Source organism: Protomyctophum bolini (assembly GCF_963924005.1).
Source record: "Protomyctophum bolini genome assembly, chromosome: 8".
Lineage (NCBI taxonomy): Eukaryota > Metazoa > Chordata > Actinopteri > Myctophiformes > Myctophidae > Protomyctophum > Protomyctophum bolini.
In genome coordinates, this window is record NC_137869.1 from 34,835,832 (window position 1) to 34,857,711 (window position 21,880).

A 21,880-nucleotide genomic window follows, 5' to 3' on the forward strand; every position below is an offset into this window, starting at 1 on the left:
TTACTTAATATGTTAATATCTTTATACAATGATACATACAGTACAGTGGAAGGAAACTACTGTAGCTCTGAACTGAGACATTCCCACTGTGCCTACTGTACAAAATACTACTGTACTGTAGCTGACCAGGTGTGTTACATAATTGTTGTCATTGTCAGATAGATGGAAGACCTAAAATTACATCCTCCTTTCATATTTTTGTATTATTCTTTCAACGAGATAATTAGTTCGTCTCATTATTTATAAACTCCTCCATGCTTGGTTTCAGTTTAATTTAGCTCTGTGACAAATAATTGATCGTATAACCACAAGTTATGATTCAGTATCCTGTCAGTGTCTCAGAGTGTCTCAGAGTGTCTCAGAGCAGTGCAGTTAAATAAAGGCAAATGTCATGAGCTGGTGTGGTGAATCTGTTGCCATGGTGATGGCTGCAGTGAGACACATTTGTAGGCATCAAGCATGTTTCAGGTTCGGTCCGAAATGTTTGGATAATAATAAGAGTACTACATTACATTTTATAAACCACATGGAAAAAAGTAACACATTTGGGGGTTGTTGGCTTGTAGATCTGCTACATGTGTGACACTGTCATCGACATAGCATAGATCAAAGGATAATTGGAAAAACCCAATCAAAGATCCATTCTTGGCCTGGGCTGTGCATGGCTCAGCGGTCCAGGCACCTTGGCTGGTAATCCAGTCTGGCAGTGTGCCGCGGGTTCGACTCCCGGCCTTTACTGCATGTCTTCCCCCCCATCTCTCTCCCCATTTCCTGTCAGCCTGCTGTCTGTCCCTCCATAAAAAATATAAAATAAAGGCGAAAGCCACAAAAAAAAAAGAACATTTAAAGATCCATTCTTTTTTTTATAACACCTTTCTCTACAGATAAGACTTTATTATTAAATATTAAATAGTTAAATTCCTAGTTACCGGTAGTCTTGTTAGATTATTCTGATTAGCAGCAGGGCTCAGGGGTAGTGGCTGGATGGTAACCGCGAGGTTGCCAGTTCAAACCCGGGCTCCCCCAGAGTTAGTGTCGAAGTGTCCTTGAGCAAGACACTGAACTTATATAAATGCACCATTTACCATTTATATAATAAGACTTGAAAGTGGTGGTTATTTTCACTGTCAACCCGGCTGGTGATAGTACCGGTATCTCTCTGGCCTTGGAAAAGACAAAGTGCGCTAAAAATGTTGCCCACCCATAGCTGGATGAATGGACACATCAACCAACATTGGTATCTTTAGAAACAACGATCTTGCCATTGGCCTAAAAACAGAATATGTTTATCAGTTCTAATCTGACTTTATATTGAGAGGAGGGATGTTCCTCTCAGTATGACCGTACCTTGGTTCTGGTGGCGAACGCAGTCTGACAACATGGAGATGAAGCCGGCTTGCTTAGCCTCCTGCCGGAAGCAGAAGTAGGAGTCCCTACGGTAGGGCAGACGCAGGTAGACGGGGAACTGTCCTGGCATACCAGACAGTGGAGGCGCAAACTCCTCCTTCACATCTGTAAGACACAACCCAATGTGCTATTATAGCACTGGTTGAGACACTCTTTACATTTGAACTTTTATCAGTGTATCATCAATCTATCTCATCAACCATGAAACGGCTAATTGCCTTGACTTATTGAGTACAGGTACAGGTAAAGGGTTTTCTTCTGTCTTAGATATTACAAGCTTTTGCCACAAACGGTACAACCAGCTTTTTCCACAGAAAACTAACACATGCACACACACGCAAACACAATTTACAATTTAGGCATTTAGCAGACACGCACACACGCAAGCATGCACGCACACACACACACACACACACACACACACACACACACACACACACACACACACACACACACACACACACACACACACACACACACACACACACACACACACACACACACACACACACATTGAATTATTTAATTCAATATTTTGGAACAAAACACTGATGAAAGCTAGGTGGTGAAACATCTGATTATTATATTATTTATATGATAGCCTACAATGCTTAGAATTTAGCTCGTGACTCCCTTTAGTGTCTCCACTCCAGTTAATACACACAGATTACTAGCAAAGCACACACATAGAAAACCATCCAGCTTTGGTCTTTGGAGAGTACAGAGCACCATTCTTTTTTTTATGTAAGAAGAGTTCATGTTGCCTCATCTCTCTAAAGGTTTGATTTTTTTTTGCATGAGCTGGAACATACACAGTAAAATCCTCAGTGTTCATTTAACTCTTGTGAGAGTATACAAATGTGGCTGTATTGGGGTTAAACGAGCACTGATGATTTGACTGTGTGCTGCTTTGATGTTTTAGTGAACCGTACATCCTTATCTAAGAGGAGAGGGAGCTCAGAGCTTGTCCCACAGTGAGGATCTGAAAAACCAAACTCCCACAGTCGTGATTGATCTATTCTAGCATAAAGCAGCTTAGGTAGGAACATGGACGATTTAAGGAAATTGGTATGAGGGTTGTTCTGAGTGGTAGACAGAAGAAGAGAGCATGACTAATCTACATAGAGCAAGCATCTGTTCAGCTTCCATCTCTGTCCCTGTGGGCAAGTCTGAACAAGTGAGCCAATGGTCTTCTTTAGCATCAACAGTGGGACTTTCCCAGAAAAAGAACAAAGCAATCCTTCCATAGGGATGCTTGCTAAATCGGTAGTAGCCTAAGTGTGTGTGTGTGTGTGTGTGTGTGTGTGTGTGTGTGTGTGTGTGTGTGTGTGTGTGTGTGTGTGTGTGTGTGTGTGTGTGTGTACCAGGTATTGGGAAATATACCTTGTGAGTACTATTTTCCTGAAACCCACAATACAAATGTTGTTTGGATGGTTAAAGGACCACTTCACCACTTTTCAACCTATCTTCATATAATAGGTCCTCAGTAATAATCATGATAAAATGGCACATTGTTCTACTCAGTCTGTGTCTCATAGGAGGGCTGTGGGCAGTCTTCCAGTGACATCATCATTAGGCAGATTATTTTTTAAACAAGATTTTTTTTACAAAAATGTTTAGATTTTCATTATCGTGAGAACGATGGCTTCCATTTTCACATTGCAACTTTTCAGGACTAGAAAGCTTGCAGTTTTTATTAGCTTGTATTCCCCATCGATGAGGTCACTGGAAGACGGTTTCTGAACTGCCCACAGCCCTCCTATGAGACACAGACAGAGTAGAAAAGAATCGTGCCGTTTTTTCAAGATTATTAGTGAGGATCTATTATATGAAGATAGGTTGAAAAGTGGTGCTTTAACAAAGAATGTTTGAGCCAAGGCCAAGACAATTTTTTGTGCCCCCCTTTCAAAACAAAAGTCATACAAGTATCCCATACAAAAGCACTGATTCTAGTCTGCACACTTTTGAGGAAAATGTGCAGATATTGAAATCTTACTCAAAATTACTTACTTAAAATTACTTACTTTGTAACTGTACTGGGCCAGTAGTTTTCCTATTATTACAACATTTTAGCCGTGACCACACAAGAGTCTCTTAGATAGGTATCCAAAACCACAAAACAAAGCACAAATATCTCTGTAGGAATCTAACAACAGGAGAGCTGATCTAACCTGTTACAGTAGGAACAACAGTTGCTAACTAGAGTTTTGAGACTAAGTTAGCTCAGAATTGCATAATACATAACTGTAATGTTGAAACACAATATAGCATTTCAATTGGTTGAAAGTGGTTATGTCACAGGAATTTAATTCTATCACTATCTACTCTTCAAGTCTTCAGTGTAATAACATTGGTTGTGTAACTCTGTAACTAAATCATTATCGACCACCTTGACATTTACACTGAATGCGTCAAATGACAGTTTAGTTGTTGTTGTTTTTGTCCCACAAGGGAAATTCAGGTAACAGCAGCATCCACAGAATAAAACAAAACAGGATGAAAACATAATGACAGTTTATCAGAGGACCAGTTGACAGTCACCCTCAGGTAAAACGTAAAAAGTACTTAATGTTCTCTCTCTATGTCATTAAGTTAATATTGTTGCTGCTTATTCTGAAGACTACCCTCTTCAGATTCCACCTCACTTCCTAACACATCAATCTCTTCGTATCCCTTCTTGATGCTAGCTCACTATGCAGTCTATGCAGATGTATCTGGGTTACTTGTTCTCATGTTTTTGTTTCTTAGGACCCCATTTACACTGGCAGCCAAATCCAACGTGAATCAGATCTATGCCACATCCAGATTGGAATCAGATTTGTTTAAATAAGTCTAAACATAAACAAGTCACATGGAATCCGATTTTTACAAATTCGACTTGAGACCATATACACTGTAAAAGCTTGAGACACATTCAGAGGTGGTTTCAAATCTTCAGGATACCCGTCTCAGTCTGAACGCAGCAACCTGATCTAAATCGGATGCCATGTGACTTGTTTGTGTTTAGACTCATTTAAGCAAAATCTGATTCCAATCTGGATGTGGCACAGATCTGATTCAGGTTGGATTTGGCTACCAGTGTAAATGGTGCTAGACTTGTTTTCTCTTGACCAGAAATGACTAAGCATGTGATTTAGAAGATTTATTTGGACAGATGCCAGGTTTATCTGGTATCCAAGTTCCTTTTATCCATTATAGTTTTCCTATTATTTACCTTATTGTTTATTGACTAGAGCTCATGCTTATTCTGCTTATTCCGATTTCACACTTCGCTCTGGATAAGAGCATCTCCTAAAGTCAAAGACTGTTGAGTGCAGGCAGCTACAGTTTCCTGAGTCCTGGGTCCTGACTGATGTCAGTCTTCTTGCTGACTGCTCTTTCTAATTTGAGTTGGCCTTGCTAGAGCATGGAAATAATGCATAGGCCTACCAGGTGAAAGATATTGTAACTGGTAAAGGGAGGCTGGCTAGGTATGTTATGTGCACTCCTACACCGTGCATGCCTATGAGAGCATGTGGGGCCACAGACAGAGCAGGCAGTTTGAGGGTAACAGATGTTTATTCAGTTCTTTGGTGGTGCAGAGGGTTATGGCATATAACATGGATGATGACGAATGATAGTTAAGATGGAAGTGATGATTTTAAATAATGCATCAGCTTGTGGCACAACTGTCAAGGTTCTCACAGTACCTCTGATAAGGGGCAACTATTTTTGAGGTTACCACCACCTGGGCCTATATAGGCCAGCCACAGGTGTGCCTAACTAGTAATCAGTATAGCCCTACCCACCACTAGAGGAGGAATGAGGTGATCAGCTCCGGTTCCACCCCACTCTCAGCCGGAGAGTGGTGGGGTTTTCTACACCAGGTAAAGAATTTAAAACCACTGCGACAAACACGTGCAACAGTCTGATAAAAAAGGACTGCCCCAAATTATTTTTAATTGGTTCTGAAATGCAGTAATTGTTTATCTGAACTTTTTACCATTGGTTTTCGTCTATTCGTTGAATTTAGATGTTCCCACCCTACTGGTCATCAGGTGTGGTTGAATGGTGTTAAATAAAAACAATGTTAGCTAATGTGTGTGGTGACATGAGATGTAATTGAATCACATAGATAGCATCCTCAACACTGCTATTTGAGTGGTAAGCAAACTCAAAGTACGATAACAGTCTCTTCGAGACATTTACCTATTCACATAGTGGCCACTTCACTCTTACGAAGTTACGTCTGCCAGAGTCAGAACTCTGAGCTTTCCCTTCATTTACCATGTGGAAAACGTCAGCCACCTGACTCAGATAATAGCAGGCATTTGTCATTTACGATAGGGCTAAGTAATTGCTAGCTGCTGGCTATTCACATGTGTGGGCTAGACATTTAGAAGAAATGGTTTCATTAATGAACAGCAACATAATAGCTGCTCATTTTCATATATAAGAGGACATGTGCTGGCTATTACAAGCTGTCATTTACATCATTGTGATCCATGTAAATAATTCATGTAGTTAAGAATTCAAACCCAACTCTTACAATAGCGGCTTCTTTCTGCCTGTGCCTTTGAGGCATGAGCGCAAAGCCATTACAGCTCAGTAATGGCTCACCTGTTACTGAATGGATTATATTAATAATACAGGTGTAATGGATGATGTTAATAAAGTCAGGTACTGTTGAAAGGATATAAGACTACAGTTTGTCATACATAAAACAAGACAATCAATCAGCAGAGGACTAACTCTAATGCTTTGAATTCTCAGATCACTTTAAAGTAATGAACATTTAAGTTCAACACCACAGGGAATAGAGCGCCGCAGTCCCGCCCCCTCGAGAGACCCGGAAAAGAAATCCCCGTTCATTTTCCTCATAGACTTTTCAGAAAGTATTTATTTAAAGACGTTTACGCCGTGGACAAATCCAACTCTTGTCGTGACAAATCATGACAATAAACACATTGTTTTGGGCCAAACAAAGAATTAGAAAGTAGAAAAAGACGGCAGGTTACAACACTTTGTTGTTTTTCTTCTTTGTAATTATTTGTTTGGTCCAAAATATTGTGTTTGTTGTCATGATTTGTCACAACAAGAGTTGGCTTTGTACGACGCTTAAAAGGTCTTTAAATAATTACGTTTCAAAATGTCTATGGGAAAAATGCATTGGGAACTATTTCCTGGGCCTGGCGTCGTCATGAAAGCGGGACGCTCTATAGAGGGGACTATGTGTCCAGTCCATTGATTGAATAAGGTTAGGCTCCAGGCATGCCATGCATCTGTTAGAGTTATGTTTATAGCTATGGTCAAAAATAGAGAAAATATCCAATCTACATTTTGTAGATCAACTCAAATGACGTGCCCAACGCAAGGTGGGAAATCAAAATGTTAACGATCAATTGCTTGACTCACCCGCGGGTGTGGATGATGGCCTGAATAAGTGCACTATCTGCATTCCTGTGTGTATCACTGCAAATGTTTGGCATTCTATTTGAATGTGCATCCACATGTGCACGTGTCAATGTGTGTGTGTGTGTGTGTGTGTGTGCGTGTGTGTGTGTGTGTGTGTGTGTGTGTGTGTGCGCGTGCATGCTTGCGTGTGTGCGTGTCTGCTAAATGCCTAAATTGTGTTTGCGTGTGTGTGCATGTGTTTTCTGTGGAAAAAGCTAAGAGACCTTTGGTTGTACCGTTTGTGGCAAAAGCTTGTAATATCTAAGACAGAAGAAAACCCTTTACCTGTACCTGTACTCAAACTTCCTTTCTTATCCTGTCTATATATATATATATATATATATATATATATATACAGTATATATATATATATATATATATATATATATAAAATTAAAAGTAAAAACTGTATGTAACATGATTGATCTTCATCATAGTCATTGACTTCTTGAGTGTGAGTAGGTACTAGGTAGGCTTATGTGGAGACAAAAGTGGAGACAGACTACAAGAAAAAAAAAGGGCAAAAACCTTTTGTGCTAGGTCCGGCCCAAGGGTAACAATAGCGTACAATGGTTTCTTGTGTTTTCTTTTACACTCACTGTTGGTTTCATCTGGGAAACACTTATCCACCATGGCCATGTACTTCTCCTCTGTAGTCAGAACAGTTCCCCCTGTAGGCAGAAGCTTGTGGTGTGGAGGAACCCCTTTCATGAAACTCTGGACAGGAAGACAGGAGTAGAAAAAGGCAGCACAAAGAGGCAATTAACAACAACATAAATCCCACTGTGAAGCCTCTGTCTGCCAGGGCTTGAGTGTTTTGCTCTGTTTCTCTTCAGGTATACGGTGGGCAGAGCTGGAGAGATATCAGTTCAATTTGGGGAATCTTGGTTTAAACCCTTTTAAAAGCTTCCCGCCAGCAGATGAGATCTTCTCCCACAGGCACCGGTTTAGTTTTTACACTTTTACAAAGCTCAATGAGCTTCTGCCCAGTTTTGAGCAGAAGGGCGCCAGTGCTCAACAGCAGAGGACTAGGCCTATATAATATGAATAAAACGTTTATACCTGGTCACTTCCACAACAATTCACATTTTTATCACATATATTTAGATTATTTCTAACGTATTACTTTCTGTAATACATTTTTGTTTTCACGATTATTCCTTTAAATTGTTTGTCTGTGTTTCAAGAACAATACAATGTATTGTCTTTTTGTGGCATCTTTGGTCCCGGGGGGTGGGGTGGGTGGGATTGTTTGTTTTTGTGTTCCTTGCTTTTGCTGTTATGTGTTGTTTTTACATGTGTTTTGTTTTCTTTATTCATTCATGGTGTTAACATCTTATTGTAATTTATTGTCTTAAATAAAAAAACATTTGATAACAAAAAAAAAGAACAATACAATGTATTATTCTCCACTAGGACGGTATAGCTCTCCAAAATTGAAGATTTATAAACTCACTCAGATCTACAAGCTTTCAAAGCGTTGCATCGCATCACATCACATCACATCACATCACATCACATCACATCACATCACATCACATCACATCACATCACATCACATCACATCACATCACATCACATCACATCACATGCGACACAACGCAAAGCGAATGAGCTTGTACATTGCATATATTCGCAAGCATAAACCTATATAACGAAGTTGACCACTGGTCTATACAAAGTCCCCTCCTTGTTGCTTCACACTCACCTCCAAGCTGTCATGACACTCCAAGCAGTAGTTGGCTCTCACCACCACGTACTTCTCCCTCCACTTCCTGGTGTCGTCAAAGTACTGGACCCCCTCTTCATACAGCACCTCCCCCTCCTCAGCACCCAACTGGTACACACACACACACACACACACACACACACACACACACACACACACACACTTTTAAAGATTCGTTTTTGGCCTTTATTGATAGTTACTAGTGAAGATAGACAGGAAAGAGGGAGGGAGAGAAGGGCAGAGACATGCAGCAAAGGTCGTCATGAATGGGACTCGAACACACAACGTGCTGTCAGGCCAGAGCCTACAGTATATGTGGCATGCGCCTGGACCACTAGATCAGCAGGCGCCCCACACACACAAAGTTATTCAAACACACACAAAGTTATTCAAACACACACACACACACACACACACACACACACACACACACACACACACACACACACACACACACACACACACACACACACACACACACACACAAAGTGTGTCCCTAACCTACCCTTTGTTTGAGCAGTTGAGTGATCTTGTCTTTGTGTTGTTCAAGTTCATCTTCCACCTGAGAGAAGTAGGCTATAGAAAACTGTTTCTTGTAGTATGGACAGAACGCTTTGAGCTCAGCCTCCACTTGGCCTGAAAAACAGAGAGAGAGAGAGAGAGAGAGAGAGAGAGAGAGAGAGAGAGAGAGAGAGTAGGAAATATATCAGCACTGACAGCAATTACGTTGAATAGTGCAGACGAAAACAAATAACAAGCCAGATCAATTCCAAGTATGGTGCACTCAGTGGAGCGCAGTGGAGCCAGTAGCTACAGCGCTATCTTCCTCTATAATTTTGTCTGTGTGGTGTGTTAACCCATTCACTTCCTCGTTTACATTTTCTGGCGTGAGACGCAAAACAGTATGAATGCTCAAATCTCAGAATGTAGTAACGTTCACTTCAAGCATACATTGGCTTTTAGTCTGCTTGTTGTGTTTCTATTTGTAAAAGAGAAAATAAAAGGGCTAATGAAAGTTACAGGTATGGTGTGTGAAATTTGAAGTGTGAGATTACCATAATAACAGCAATCCTAATCATATTCCATTATATTCAGAGCACTGCAGAGGGCGAGTATGTATGTATGTATGTGTGTGTGTGTGTGTGTGTGTCCGGCTGGTGCCTGTTGACGGTAGTTAATGTCAAGGCAATTATGTTTATGCACTGTCGAATACGTCTACATCTAAGGTAGCATATACCTGTAAGTCTATAGACATATTATCCTGCTCATTACTGTGCACAAATGTATTATATATACACACCAGTAAGACGCCTTAATATAGGCGACGAGCGACCGCAGGGCTGAGACACTACCGGAAAAATGTCACTTCATTATGTCAGCACTGTCATAGAAGTTTAATTTTAAATTGTCTCATATAAGCATTGTGGTCCAAAAATAAATAAACTGTCTCTGCGATTTGTCAGGGAGTTTTATAAATCTTTGTTTGAGCACAAAATGCATTTTGAGAACCGAGAAATGTTCTGCGTGCACGCTGTGTGGCCCCCCACACACAATCATTCTACAGGTGTGGCCCCCTGGCCCCTGCCTAATCTAGTTGAACATACACCTAATGTGTCTGAGGCATTAACTAATATATGAATAGTTTGATGCATGTTCATCTTCACGGACACATTTTCCTATCGTTTGTTTGTAACTACTATATACTATACTATACTATAATATATTATGTTTATTATATAAAGCTCCTTGTTACAAACATAAACCAGTTTATAACATGAAGCCAAGAGAGAGCTTTAAAAGCCTTGTGGTATCTAGATGTTAAGGGTAACATGTCATGCTCTGTTTCCCTGAAAAAGACCATAGCTGGCTGATATATGATATAAAGGAATGGGGTATTTTTCTCAGCTTGATTTCTCCACACTGTGTATCCAACAAATTGTCACGAGTTTTGGATGTGCATATATCACTAATTTTCCTAATGACTACACAGTTACTCTGCCTTTTCCTGGATGAAATGGCACAATTTGACTGGAAACGAGACCTCTTTTACAGTCATTTTCCATTTCGGCCCTGTAAGTATTACCTTTCTCAGACCTGATCGAACACAAAATGACGTCACATTGCACTACTCCAGGTGATCCCAGCGCAATACTGTAATATGATCACTATTACTAACACTACATAAGGCAGTCGTTACCACTCATTAGTGTCTTCCTGCTTTGCGTGAGCGAATGCCAGCGCACGTGGCGAACAATCAGACTTTGCGTCTCTTCGTGCAGCCATGCGAGTCTCCCAAGGCCACCAGCAAGATGTGGCATCAAACAGATCCATTTCATAAGCACTCTCTGGCTTGCTTTGTGCTCAGCTCTCTGCATAAGTACAACCTCTCTGCGGACCGTCAGCCCATGATGGCTGGCTGTATTGTGGGATGATTATATTATAGAGTCCTTAACACAGAGGATCAGATTACCCAGGAGAAGCAGAGCAAGTGCAGACCACAGGGATACACTAGGCAGGGGCTTTTATTTTGTCAATGGTACCAGATTCTCATTCAGAGACACATTTTTCTGTTTGTATAACTCAGCTACAGTGCACTCAGAACTCATTATCACCACAGGGGGAAAAACTATCTGATTCAAATGTGTGCTTTCCCAACATTGGAATACATAATAGTCATAATAGTACCCCCTGCCTGTGGGAGTTAACACGCAATAACACATTAATTGACAACAAGCTTAGCGCTGATGTGTGTGACTGTGGCTCATTGTCTGGTGGTGGGGTGGAGTGGGGATGGGTTTACGGCTGTGTGCTATCTGGCTGAATGTCAACAGCATACGTTGTTAAATAGCTACTGTGCTGTAGATAGATAGATCACTATGGAAACACTCACAGTTAAACGAGGGAGGTGAGGACCTTGTCTCGCTTTACTCTACCTGCAGGAAACACAGCAGCCTCAGAGTCTGGAGTTGAGCTGGACTACCGTATTTTAAAATGATCACTATCTGCATGTGTACCGATTTGCGTGGTTTTTGGACCAAATCTGTAGGAGTGGTGTTTTGCAAATTCCGCTTTCATGGTGGCACTATGACAGGTTGATCTGAAAAATGAGGGGCAGAGGCTATGGAAGGAACAGGGAGAGGGACAGAGGGAAACTGTGAAACAGAAAGGTATAGCTATGGAAGGAACAGGGAGAGGGACAGAGGGAAACTGTGAAACAGAAAGGTAGCTATGGAAGGAACAGGGAGAGGGACAGGGGGAAACTGTGAAGCAGCTGTGGTGGAACTACAGCGAGGCGGCTCCCCAGGGGGTCTCCTTGTTTTTTCCTTGTCTCTGGGCTGCTAAACAATACCGTCTTTAAAGAGCAGTTCCGCATCCTGTCCCTGTCGGCACTAACAAGGCCATTCTCCCGCTGATCACCTAATCAAAACATTGCTCAGAACTGGAGCCTGACCGATATATCGGTTTGGTAATTTTGATGAATACATATAGTCTCGGGCTCACACCCAAATGATAAACTTTTTTTTTATGTTCTCAAATAAAAAATGTAATCAAATCTTTTTTTTGCTGTTGATTACAATTGATTTGACACAGTCAAAACATTGGAAATCAGTGATTTAGGACACCTCCAACATCAGGATCAACATCGGGACCAAAAATCTTGAATTGACTCATACCGCACATTCCATCAGGACCTCCACTCTGGTATGTGTGAATTTTACACTCACATACAAAATGTGAACTAAGTCACACACAAGCGCACACACACACACACACACACACACACACACACACACACACACACACACACACACACACACACACACACACACACACACACACACACACACACGCACAGGATATCCTGTCCTGCCGTCTCCTAAACAGTAACACTGCACTGGGATCACAGTTCATTCATGATCTTGGTTTCTCTCTATCTATCTATCTCTCTCTCTCTCTCTCTCTCTCTCTCTCTCTGATGTCTGCAGGGAAAGAGAGACCACTGATTATCTGAAATGACTACCTCATAAACACTCACTATCCCCAAAGACCTTTTCAATAAGGCAAGGCAACACCCATTTCTCCAGAGAGCTGGAATACAGTCAGTGTCTTCTCATATGACTGCCAATGAATGAGGTTCTGGAATGAGGTCATTTCTGCAGCCTGCTCATGTTGCCTTTGTGTTCGAATGGAGCTGAACGTGTCTGTTAGAGAACTTCCTCAATGATCTTAAAAAGCAACTTGACCACTATTTTGTCTTGTAGATATAAGAATTGTCTTATACTGAACAGTTTTTATAATGGAAGGACTTTCTATAAATGTTCTTATTATTATTATTATTATTATTATTATTATTAATAATAATAATGAAACAGATTTATGGAGGGACCAAATATATAATGAATATCTTTGTCAAATAAGAAAAATAAATAAACATATGTTAATACATATAACATATGTTAGTACCCAAAGTCGTTTTATAACGAAACAAAATATACAACTTTATTATAGGAGAGAAATTGTTAAAAGGCTAAACATTGAGCAAGGAAAAAACATTCAACAGACATTCAACTAAAAACGCAGAAGAGGAGATTTAGATCTTTATAAAGATGTTGATAGTGTGTTTGTGTGCTGTCAAAACGTAACAGAGGCCGTAGGAAGCATGTCTTAGCAGGCAGCTGTTTCAGATATGCAAGGATTGGGTTACAATATGCCCGTTCAGCTCTGTTGTGCAGCATTTGAAGGATGAAACCACAGAGCTATAGTAGGATGGCCGCTGGGTGGGAGAACTTCCACAAAGCAAGCGCTTTAGAGTTCAATTTAGTTCACGTTTAATCTTTGATGTTCTTAATGCCCTGGTGCCTTCTGGAAACACCAGGCGTAATTGTGGAGGCTCTCTTTATGCAAAGCGCCTGCCAGCCTGTATTTGTTTATTATTTTCCCTTTCAATGTAAAATGGGTATGCAAACACAGGCTGGAGGGAGCCAGGAAGTGGTATGAGCAATGCTGTATGGTTGTCAGAGTCAGACTGGGCAACAGATGGTGTACTGTGGGGTATTTTTGCTCTCTTCTGACCAAATCTCTGCCCACGTCATCCATACTACGAGTGACAGTTTCATGGTGAACGACGCCCACCCATCCTTACCAACCGTGTCTATATTTAACTGAACTCATTTAATTAAACCCATGACTAAACTTAACCATACCAACATTACAGTATACCTAACCTTAACTATGCCCACGGCCAATCAAAAGCAGCATAGACATGCTGTTTGGACAAAAAGCGGTTCCAAGAAAATGAATCTGTGTGAAGGGAAGGACAAATGGCAGCCATGCCATGAAATGAATTCTAGGCATTTAGCTGTGCTCTCATCTGGGAGATTTTTACAAGCAACTTGTCAGATTGTTATGTAATGAAATGGAATTAAATATTGAAGTACCGGTACATTGCGATGTTAAAGCTCTATAATTAACACATTTTCAGGTGGGTTGCCAATTTCACCCAATCGGGAGATAGTAGGCCCTACCCATGTATCAGCTTCAATTTTATAGTGTTCCAGTTCCACTGGAAGTTTGACTGCTCATTTCTTTGTGTCATCACTTCCAATTTCACTTGTTTGTACTGCATTCTCCTGATTGGATGAAATCAGTATCCTGAACTGGAAATGCATTTTCGGTTTACTAAAGAGCAAAGAGTTGGAGAGACGGCGAAAGATCCATTGCTTAACAAACATTCTATAGCATGATTACTATGACAATGCAGAGCTATTTATCACTTATTTTAAGGAAAGAAAATCCTACCCGTACTATATCTTTAAATACACAAATGTACACAACAAAGTCAGGGTGACACAGCATGCAACGCAACCACAGAAGTGGATAAACAGAAGGTATTCAGAGTTCAGACCACGTGCATTACGAGACGTGACACAACTAAGGAGAATTACGTCTACAATCTGGGGTTTGTAGGTTGTCAAACAGGGATGAACTCTGAGCAGGTAATAATATATTGGCTGCATGTAGTTCAACAAGATGCATTCCACCAAGAGGAGTAGTTATAGTCAAGTCTGACTTACATCATACGATGTAACCTGAGTCCACCTCCAGACCATTGACACTTATTTGCACTTGGCCAGGTAACTTGTAACCAGTCACATTCCTTTTCAGCATCTTCTATTATGATTTAAAAGGTAAAGATATTATTTGTTTTCCCTCTCTCTCTCTCTCCCTCTATCTCATACTCATCGTGATATACTTAACTGATTACACATTGTCGACTCAATCAGTGCATGGTGAAGGACACAGTGAGTGTTTATACTGTGGATAGGTACTGCAGTGTGACTAGTGTCTACAAAACCCTGTTTCACTGGAGAGACCTGCTCTTCCAGCCTGTTGTCCCACTCTCAACACTGATAGAGCTCAAATTGACATGACAATAGCTGTCCCCATAAGGAGGCACTAGACAATACACGGCTCTACCAAGTAAGTACATGCAAACACATTCATAACACACAAATAAACTCAAATATAATAGGAAAAACACAAATACTACACTATATCCCTTGTTTCCAAAACAGACATGTTTCCAACAGGGACATGTCGTCATGGTGTAGTCTCTCTAGGAGAGATGTCTGTGGTTGTCAGAGTGAGTGCCTGCGGGGAAATGAACCCATCACCACATCCATTATTTTTTCCCTACACACAACACACACAAGTACACAGGCACCACAGACAAACACATATACACAAATACAAAACACAAGCCATGTAGTTTTCACAATATTATATAAGTCCATGGAGGGGGTCCCCAGCTAAATGATAGATTGGGACCAAATGGACCCAATACAGGTGTGTAACTCCCAGAGTGTAGAAGTGGAACTCAATGGACCCATGAGACAGATTTTTTTGTAAACAGTAAAACACGAGTAGTTTGGTCCCAGAGATCCCACATATTGGTCTGTGGCTTAATGCATTTTAAAATGGTGGTGGTGGTCCTTGAAATGAAAAAGGTTGAGAATCACTGCTGTAACAAACAGACAGATGACACTTGTGTGCTCAGTGATGAGATTTATATGTGATTATGCAAAGTCACCAGCCAGGCAGGCCACACTGATACTACTATTACATTTACAGACAGACCAGACCCAGGCCAAAGATTCCATTCCATGAATGCAACACCGAAATGCTGCTGCTATGACACGTGAATTTCCCTCATTGTTACTTCAGGAAATGACTGAGACTTTGTTCAAGTTACTATATGGCAACAATATGTCAAACAAAGTGGGGGGCGGTGTTGTTTGCAGGTGTACAGTGACAGAAACATGAGTATGTGTATTTGTCAGCCAGAGGTTAGTAATAGGGAGAGAGGTTTCTTCCTCCCTGGTATTTACCAGCGATGATATCACACACTGAGTTTGAATTGTTTTTTAGCACAGTAAAGAGGCACCAACCAACCACAGTAAAGAGGCCAACCCAATCCATCGGCTTCACAGATTGGTCGAACCTTGTGTGCAGAACTTCATTATGTTTACATGCACAACATGTCTGTATGTGTCTGCCTGTGTCTCATGTACCTGTATGTTATCAACGTGTTTCAGCCGTTTAGACGACATCAGATTCAGCGATCCCCGTTTCTTGAAATGTAGTCGTTTGGTCATATAGTGGTGGGTACGCACTGTACGCTTGGTTACCTATATCGTTATAACGTATTAGTACTGTGGTGAACCCATTTTTCACCCCTGTGTCAATTATCTAATGTGATCCTGGTCTCTACACACCCTCCGCCAACCTGGGGAGAGCAACGGACTTGAACTCATGCTTCCTTCATACATGAGTGTCCAAGTCGCTCCTTTACACCTGACAGGGGGAGTTTCCCTGGTTGGACGTAGCGCGTGGAAGGAACACGTTATTCCAACCCGTTATTTCCCCTCCATCAGGCTGGCCAGGGGGAGGCAGTTTAGAGACCAGGATGTGGTGATCTTCTGCACTGGGTACTCTAATAATGGGTACTGCGAGTACTCTTAAAACACGGACAAAAGGTATTGTACAACCGTCATGTAATGAATTCCCAACTTGCATCGTTCCTGACATACATTGTTCTCAACTTGCGCGGTCCCCAAGTAGACCGGACACACATTTAGTGTCCGACTTATTGAGCATTTAAATGAGTAATGTTCACCTGGCTGTCAGTGACTTTTATGACCTGCAGAGCGAGTTTGGTGCTTAAGCGCTGGCATACCATCATAACATAACATCACAACATAGGAACGCCTAGATCTTAACTGGGTATATTGCATAGTTTACACACCACCACACACAGCCATGCATGCACAATCAATCACATAAACTATACCAAATCCTAGTATAGCTTAGCATGAACTTAACCTACACATAGAGATGACAATATCTGATTGTGAACAGCACACATCAGGTCTGTATTCTGTATTGTGGGAGCTCTAGGATACAGACATACAGTAACACATTCATCATGCAAAGAGAAAGACTTAGTGCAGTTGGCCTCCGGGAAACCCACATTCTCATAAGATGATGTCACAGTACAGACTGAATTAGTTCTTTACTGTGTCAGCCTGTAATCTGTTCCTATCTGCAACTTTCTAATTGGGGTTTGGAGAGGATTTTAAGTTAATAATGAGCTATGAGCTCCACGACATTCTGAACTCCATTGTTTCTTGATTATGGATCTGACCTAACTACACTATCATACTAGAGCTATAGGCTTACATACTCACATACTGTACCACATCTCAACTAATATAATGTTACACCTCGCTATCAGTCTAGCTCTAGCACAATAGACGAGCTGACCATGCAGGCCTAAAAATCTGAAACAGCCCACTCAGCAGTTCACAAATCACCAAAATGGTTTACTGGCTTCACCAATAGCGAATGTGTGTGATCTACTTTTTCTATCACAAGATAATAAATCATTGATCAAATGTATTCTCCAGTCCAGTTTCATTCATAAGCTGGATTTCAATGCATCATGCTTAGGTGACGACCATTCCTTTCAGCCAGAGCCACCGGCACAAACCACTTGCATACTTGCATACTGTAGCTATTCAAAACTAGTAGCGCAATGGATGTTGGTTGACTGGGAACAGATTTTGCTCCATTTCCATTGTGTTTGCACACTCAGTCAGCAAGTTGAAGTAAACAACAGGTGGCCATTAAGCAGTGAGTGAGAAGCTTCCTTTCTTTGTGGAGACTGGCAATGGCAGAGATTAGAGGGCTGACGTTGGCCAATTGGTATGGAATATCAGAGAAATTGTGTAATACTAGAGCTGGAGAGAAAGCAAGCAAATACAAAAGAAAATGCAAAAAGACCTCAATAACAAAGACTAGGAATGCCTGCAAAATTCACTGTGCTCTGCAGAGACTATGTAGAGATTTGTTTTATTGGCTGGAGCTCGACCATGCATTGACTGATGCCTGTCTTGTAAAACTCCCTTTTACAAGGGGGTGAAGCTTTGTCAAGCAAAACAGGGGTCAACTTAGTGGTTTCGCCATTTGGCTATCATTTGACTCAACGCTGCTCATAAACATGCAACTGAATCATACATTTTCTCCTATGAACCAAAATAATTACAATACCAGCTGTTGCTGAGAAGGAAACAGATGCTGCACCCCACTGAGATACTCACGAATCTCTATATTACTTTTCAGGAAAAAATGTTTCATATGGGTAATAAACACTGTTCAGGGTAAGTACTGAGAAGACATGAGGGATGAGTGTGTAAAAGGCTGGTGGATACTGATATCAGACTGTCAGTCCATGGCAGAAACCATTACTTCTGGCAACACTGGAATCTTGAAAGATGAGACTGACAATATGATCTCTAAAAGGCAGACGTTCTCTGTATTTGTTTTGGCCAGTCTATGCCATTGGCTCTCAAACATTGTTTTCAGTTTTTCTTTTTCTTTTTAAAACAAACTTCAAATCATTTTTTCACAATCTGAAAAATAAAATGTCAGCTGCTTTTGACCTGATCTGTTGACCTATAAGCCTTGCCTTATCAATCACCATCCTAACAAACTAAGCAAACTATATTGTGGAAGGAAGGCACAGTCTCGAACAATTAATGCCTTGGCTTGTATGGGTGCAGGCAAACAATGTTTAGATGTCAATACATCTTCGCCAGGTCATGAAAAGTCCATATATATTCCCTTGTTTTTTTGTAATCTCACATGTCAGTCCAAACTCTGTGAAGGCCTTAGCATGGGATTCACATCATTTTCATACTCATCAAACCATTAAGTGGCTCCTCATGCCGTCGATGGGGAATTGTCATCCTGGATGAGACCACTAGGGGTGATCAGTCAGAATAACTATATTTGCAGTGACCTTTCCCTCTATAGTCTATGGGGACAAGCAGACATCTAAATTGTAAACCATGGCATACAATGCCCCCTCACTGTAGGATTCAACAATTCAGGCCTATGGTATACCTCACATGCACTCATCAACTCGAGTGATCTTTGAGGGTGCTTATATATCCAGCTTTTGGTGTCTGTCCACAAACTTTGTCCTACACGAACATTAAATTCCCATTGATAATGAATGGAGAATTTTATGTCATAGTGTCTGAGCAAATAGACAAATTGTCTATTTTACGTCATGATGATGTACAATGATAAGAGCGCCCCTCACTTCACACGGGTGTGATTTCCCCCCCCACATCTGTGTGGACCAGTGCCAATGTTTCTTGAATCACTGAACTAGTCTCAAGTGTACATTTGTAATGAATGACTATAACAGCCCTCTCTATGTTACTGGAGACAGACTTGCTGACAGTGTGATCACCTCCTGGATTGACATTCTCAGTCACCTGAGGAGAGTTGCTCTTCTACTTTTCCATAGATATCCCTCTAATACCATGAGCAGCATCATGGTCATTGAATGTGCACTTTTGACCACAATTTCCGACCCTATTAATGATGTCTTTCCCATAGATCTAAATCCAGATTTCATTTTATTCACTCACTGTTGCTATTGACACCGTAATGACCGTATCCAGTCGAGAGGTCTTTGTGATTGAAGCTCATGACAGCCACAACAGGGTTGTACCCCTCGTCCCAACCCAACAAGGGTGGTACCCCACCCAACCCAACATCATGGGATCACTACATCAACTAAACCAAAGTTCTCGCCCAACCCCTCCCTCCTCAATGCATGTGCAGTGCGCACACGCACACACACACACACACACACACACACACACACACACACACACACACACACACACACACACACACACACACACACACACACACACTGCATTTGGTGGATAAATAAATGGTTGTGCTTTGTCATCTCTCTGGCCCAAAAGTCTCTGTTCAATGACTTAGTCTGGAGAAAATGGTAGCCAGGAAAAATGGGTCAGGCAGGGAGAAGCAAACACGAAAGCCAAGATTTCTCCCAATTCCTGCTGGAAGAGGCCTTATAGGACCAGTCCTATAGGCTAATTCCACAGTGGTGAGGAGGAATATTAAATTTACGAGATCCGAGCACCCAAAGGGACCTATTATAAGGGCACATGAAAGCTATGTCACATCTAACCTTGGAGCACCTACTACTTAACTTAGTACAAGAGAACAAGATGTTATACTGGGCAATTATTACATATTACACTCTAAAAACAAAAAAAATGTGTCAATTGAACTCAAAGAGTATAAACATGGGCCCGGGTGGGTCCATTTTACAGTGTAGAAAAATAAACTCCTAGACTCTTTGGAGATGTTTCTGATATGGGATTCCCCTGAGTCATCACCAGTCACCACTTTCTCCCAGCTGATTATGACTTTGGGGCCGGGGTTAGAGGCAAGGAAAACATGGATCAGGCAAACGAAAAACAATACTGCCCACTGAATCATATGGATATCAAGTTAGTTAACACAGTGTAAGACAAATATTGGAAACTTCACGTAAAATTCCAAAGTAATCTAGTTAGAAATCACTTACACACTCAGCTGGGCTCCACTCATTTCACCAATTTATGTAACACTACAGTAGGCTATTTGAATGTTGCTCAAATGACCTCAGACAGAAAGTCTCAGGGTGACTTCACTCACTGCACTGCACCTCTAGTAATGTTGGCAGAGACCAGGAATCAGGATAGCCACCCATCAGTTCTCACACCTTAGCCTATACTCACATCACCAGTCACAAAACCCACACATAATCCTAATCCTAGCCTAAACAAGAGAAATATATTTTGTCCATTGTCCGTCTCCACCCATATTGCTCAACAGGCACACCTATAGGCGGCAGGCCTGAAGAAGAGAAAAACTGGTACTGGCACTTTTGACTCCCTCACTTTCCTCCTGCAGGGCTTGATTATCAGGATTGAGCAGATAAATGCAATAGATAGCCATGTTCTTTTTGTCTAAAACATCTGCCTGCAGCAAGGCTGGACGAACCTGCATGTTTGCCTTCAGCTATTCTTTCTAGCCAAATAAACCTAAAACAATGTGCAAACTGCAAAGGATAGGGCTATTGTTAAAGTATTAATACAAGTTAATTAACAACGGATTTTTGGACCCATATGTCTCCATACCTGAAATAGCCTAATGTATTCCTCAGGTGGTATGTCTGGTATAATGGTCATAGGAGACAAAACAAGTCTGACACGTTCCCTAGCTTAGCTGTCTCTGGAAGGAAGCATGCCATACATAGGGCTATACTCGGGAGGTAAATTCCCTCTTTTCTGAAGTGCATCTCATACTTTTATCTCCACAGAATGAGTCATGGTTTCCCCTTCCCCCTCTCCTAGCAGGCTAAACCCCATCTCCATGAAACACGAGAATGTCTCCGCCGAGCCACACTGACTTTAAAGCAAAGCATATGACGTAAGTAGAGAGAGAACACTGAAATTATTTCAAATCTACTGCTGCAAATCACAATATAAAATCATTTATATCAAAGTTTGATTGCCATAAATCAATAAAAATGATCTTTCTCGAGTCATAAACGCAAACCGGCGCCGCTTTGAAGCGCGTCCGGAGACGCGCGTCGCATTACCTTTGATGTAGTTGGATTTAGTTTCATCCAGCAGACCCGACGCGGATATCCCCATGATGCCAGGCTGTCGGGGACAAATGTATCCACAGGTATGCTTCGCTCCTCAGGTACACACTGTTGCATCGACAGCGAACGAAGAAGACGCCCTCTCTCTCTGTCATTCAATGACGGGCGTGGAGGAAAGGCACGCCAGCTGTTGTAGGTGGTGGCGTAAACACTCATATTCATCAGTCTACTTACTGCCAGCGGCGCCCACCCCAGGTTTGAGATACTAC

General features: G+C 41.4%; 1 protein-coding gene across 1 annotated transcript in view; it reads right to left on the reverse strand.

Moving 5' to 3' along the window:
* niban1a (niban apoptosis regulator 1a) overlaps nucleotides 1-21,752 on the reverse strand; it is a 34,596-nt gene extending 12,844 nt beyond the window's left edge. The window contains exons 1-5 of the mRNA XM_080770231.1: nucleotides 21,606-21,752; nucleotides 9,075-9,205; nucleotides 8,549-8,677; nucleotides 7,440-7,557; nucleotides 1,348-1,512 (exon numbers count right to left, since the gene is read on the reverse strand). Coding sequence (XP_080626357.1) covers nucleotides 1,348-1,512; nucleotides 7,440-7,557; nucleotides 8,549-8,677; nucleotides 9,075-9,205; nucleotides 21,606-21,660 — 598 coding nt within the window. The 5' untranslated portion in view covers nucleotides 21,661-21,752. The remainder of the gene's footprint in view (nucleotides 1-1,347; nucleotides 1,513-7,439; nucleotides 7,558-8,548; nucleotides 8,678-9,074; nucleotides 9,206-21,605) is intronic.
* Nucleotides 21,753-21,880: the final 128 nt, after the last annotated feature.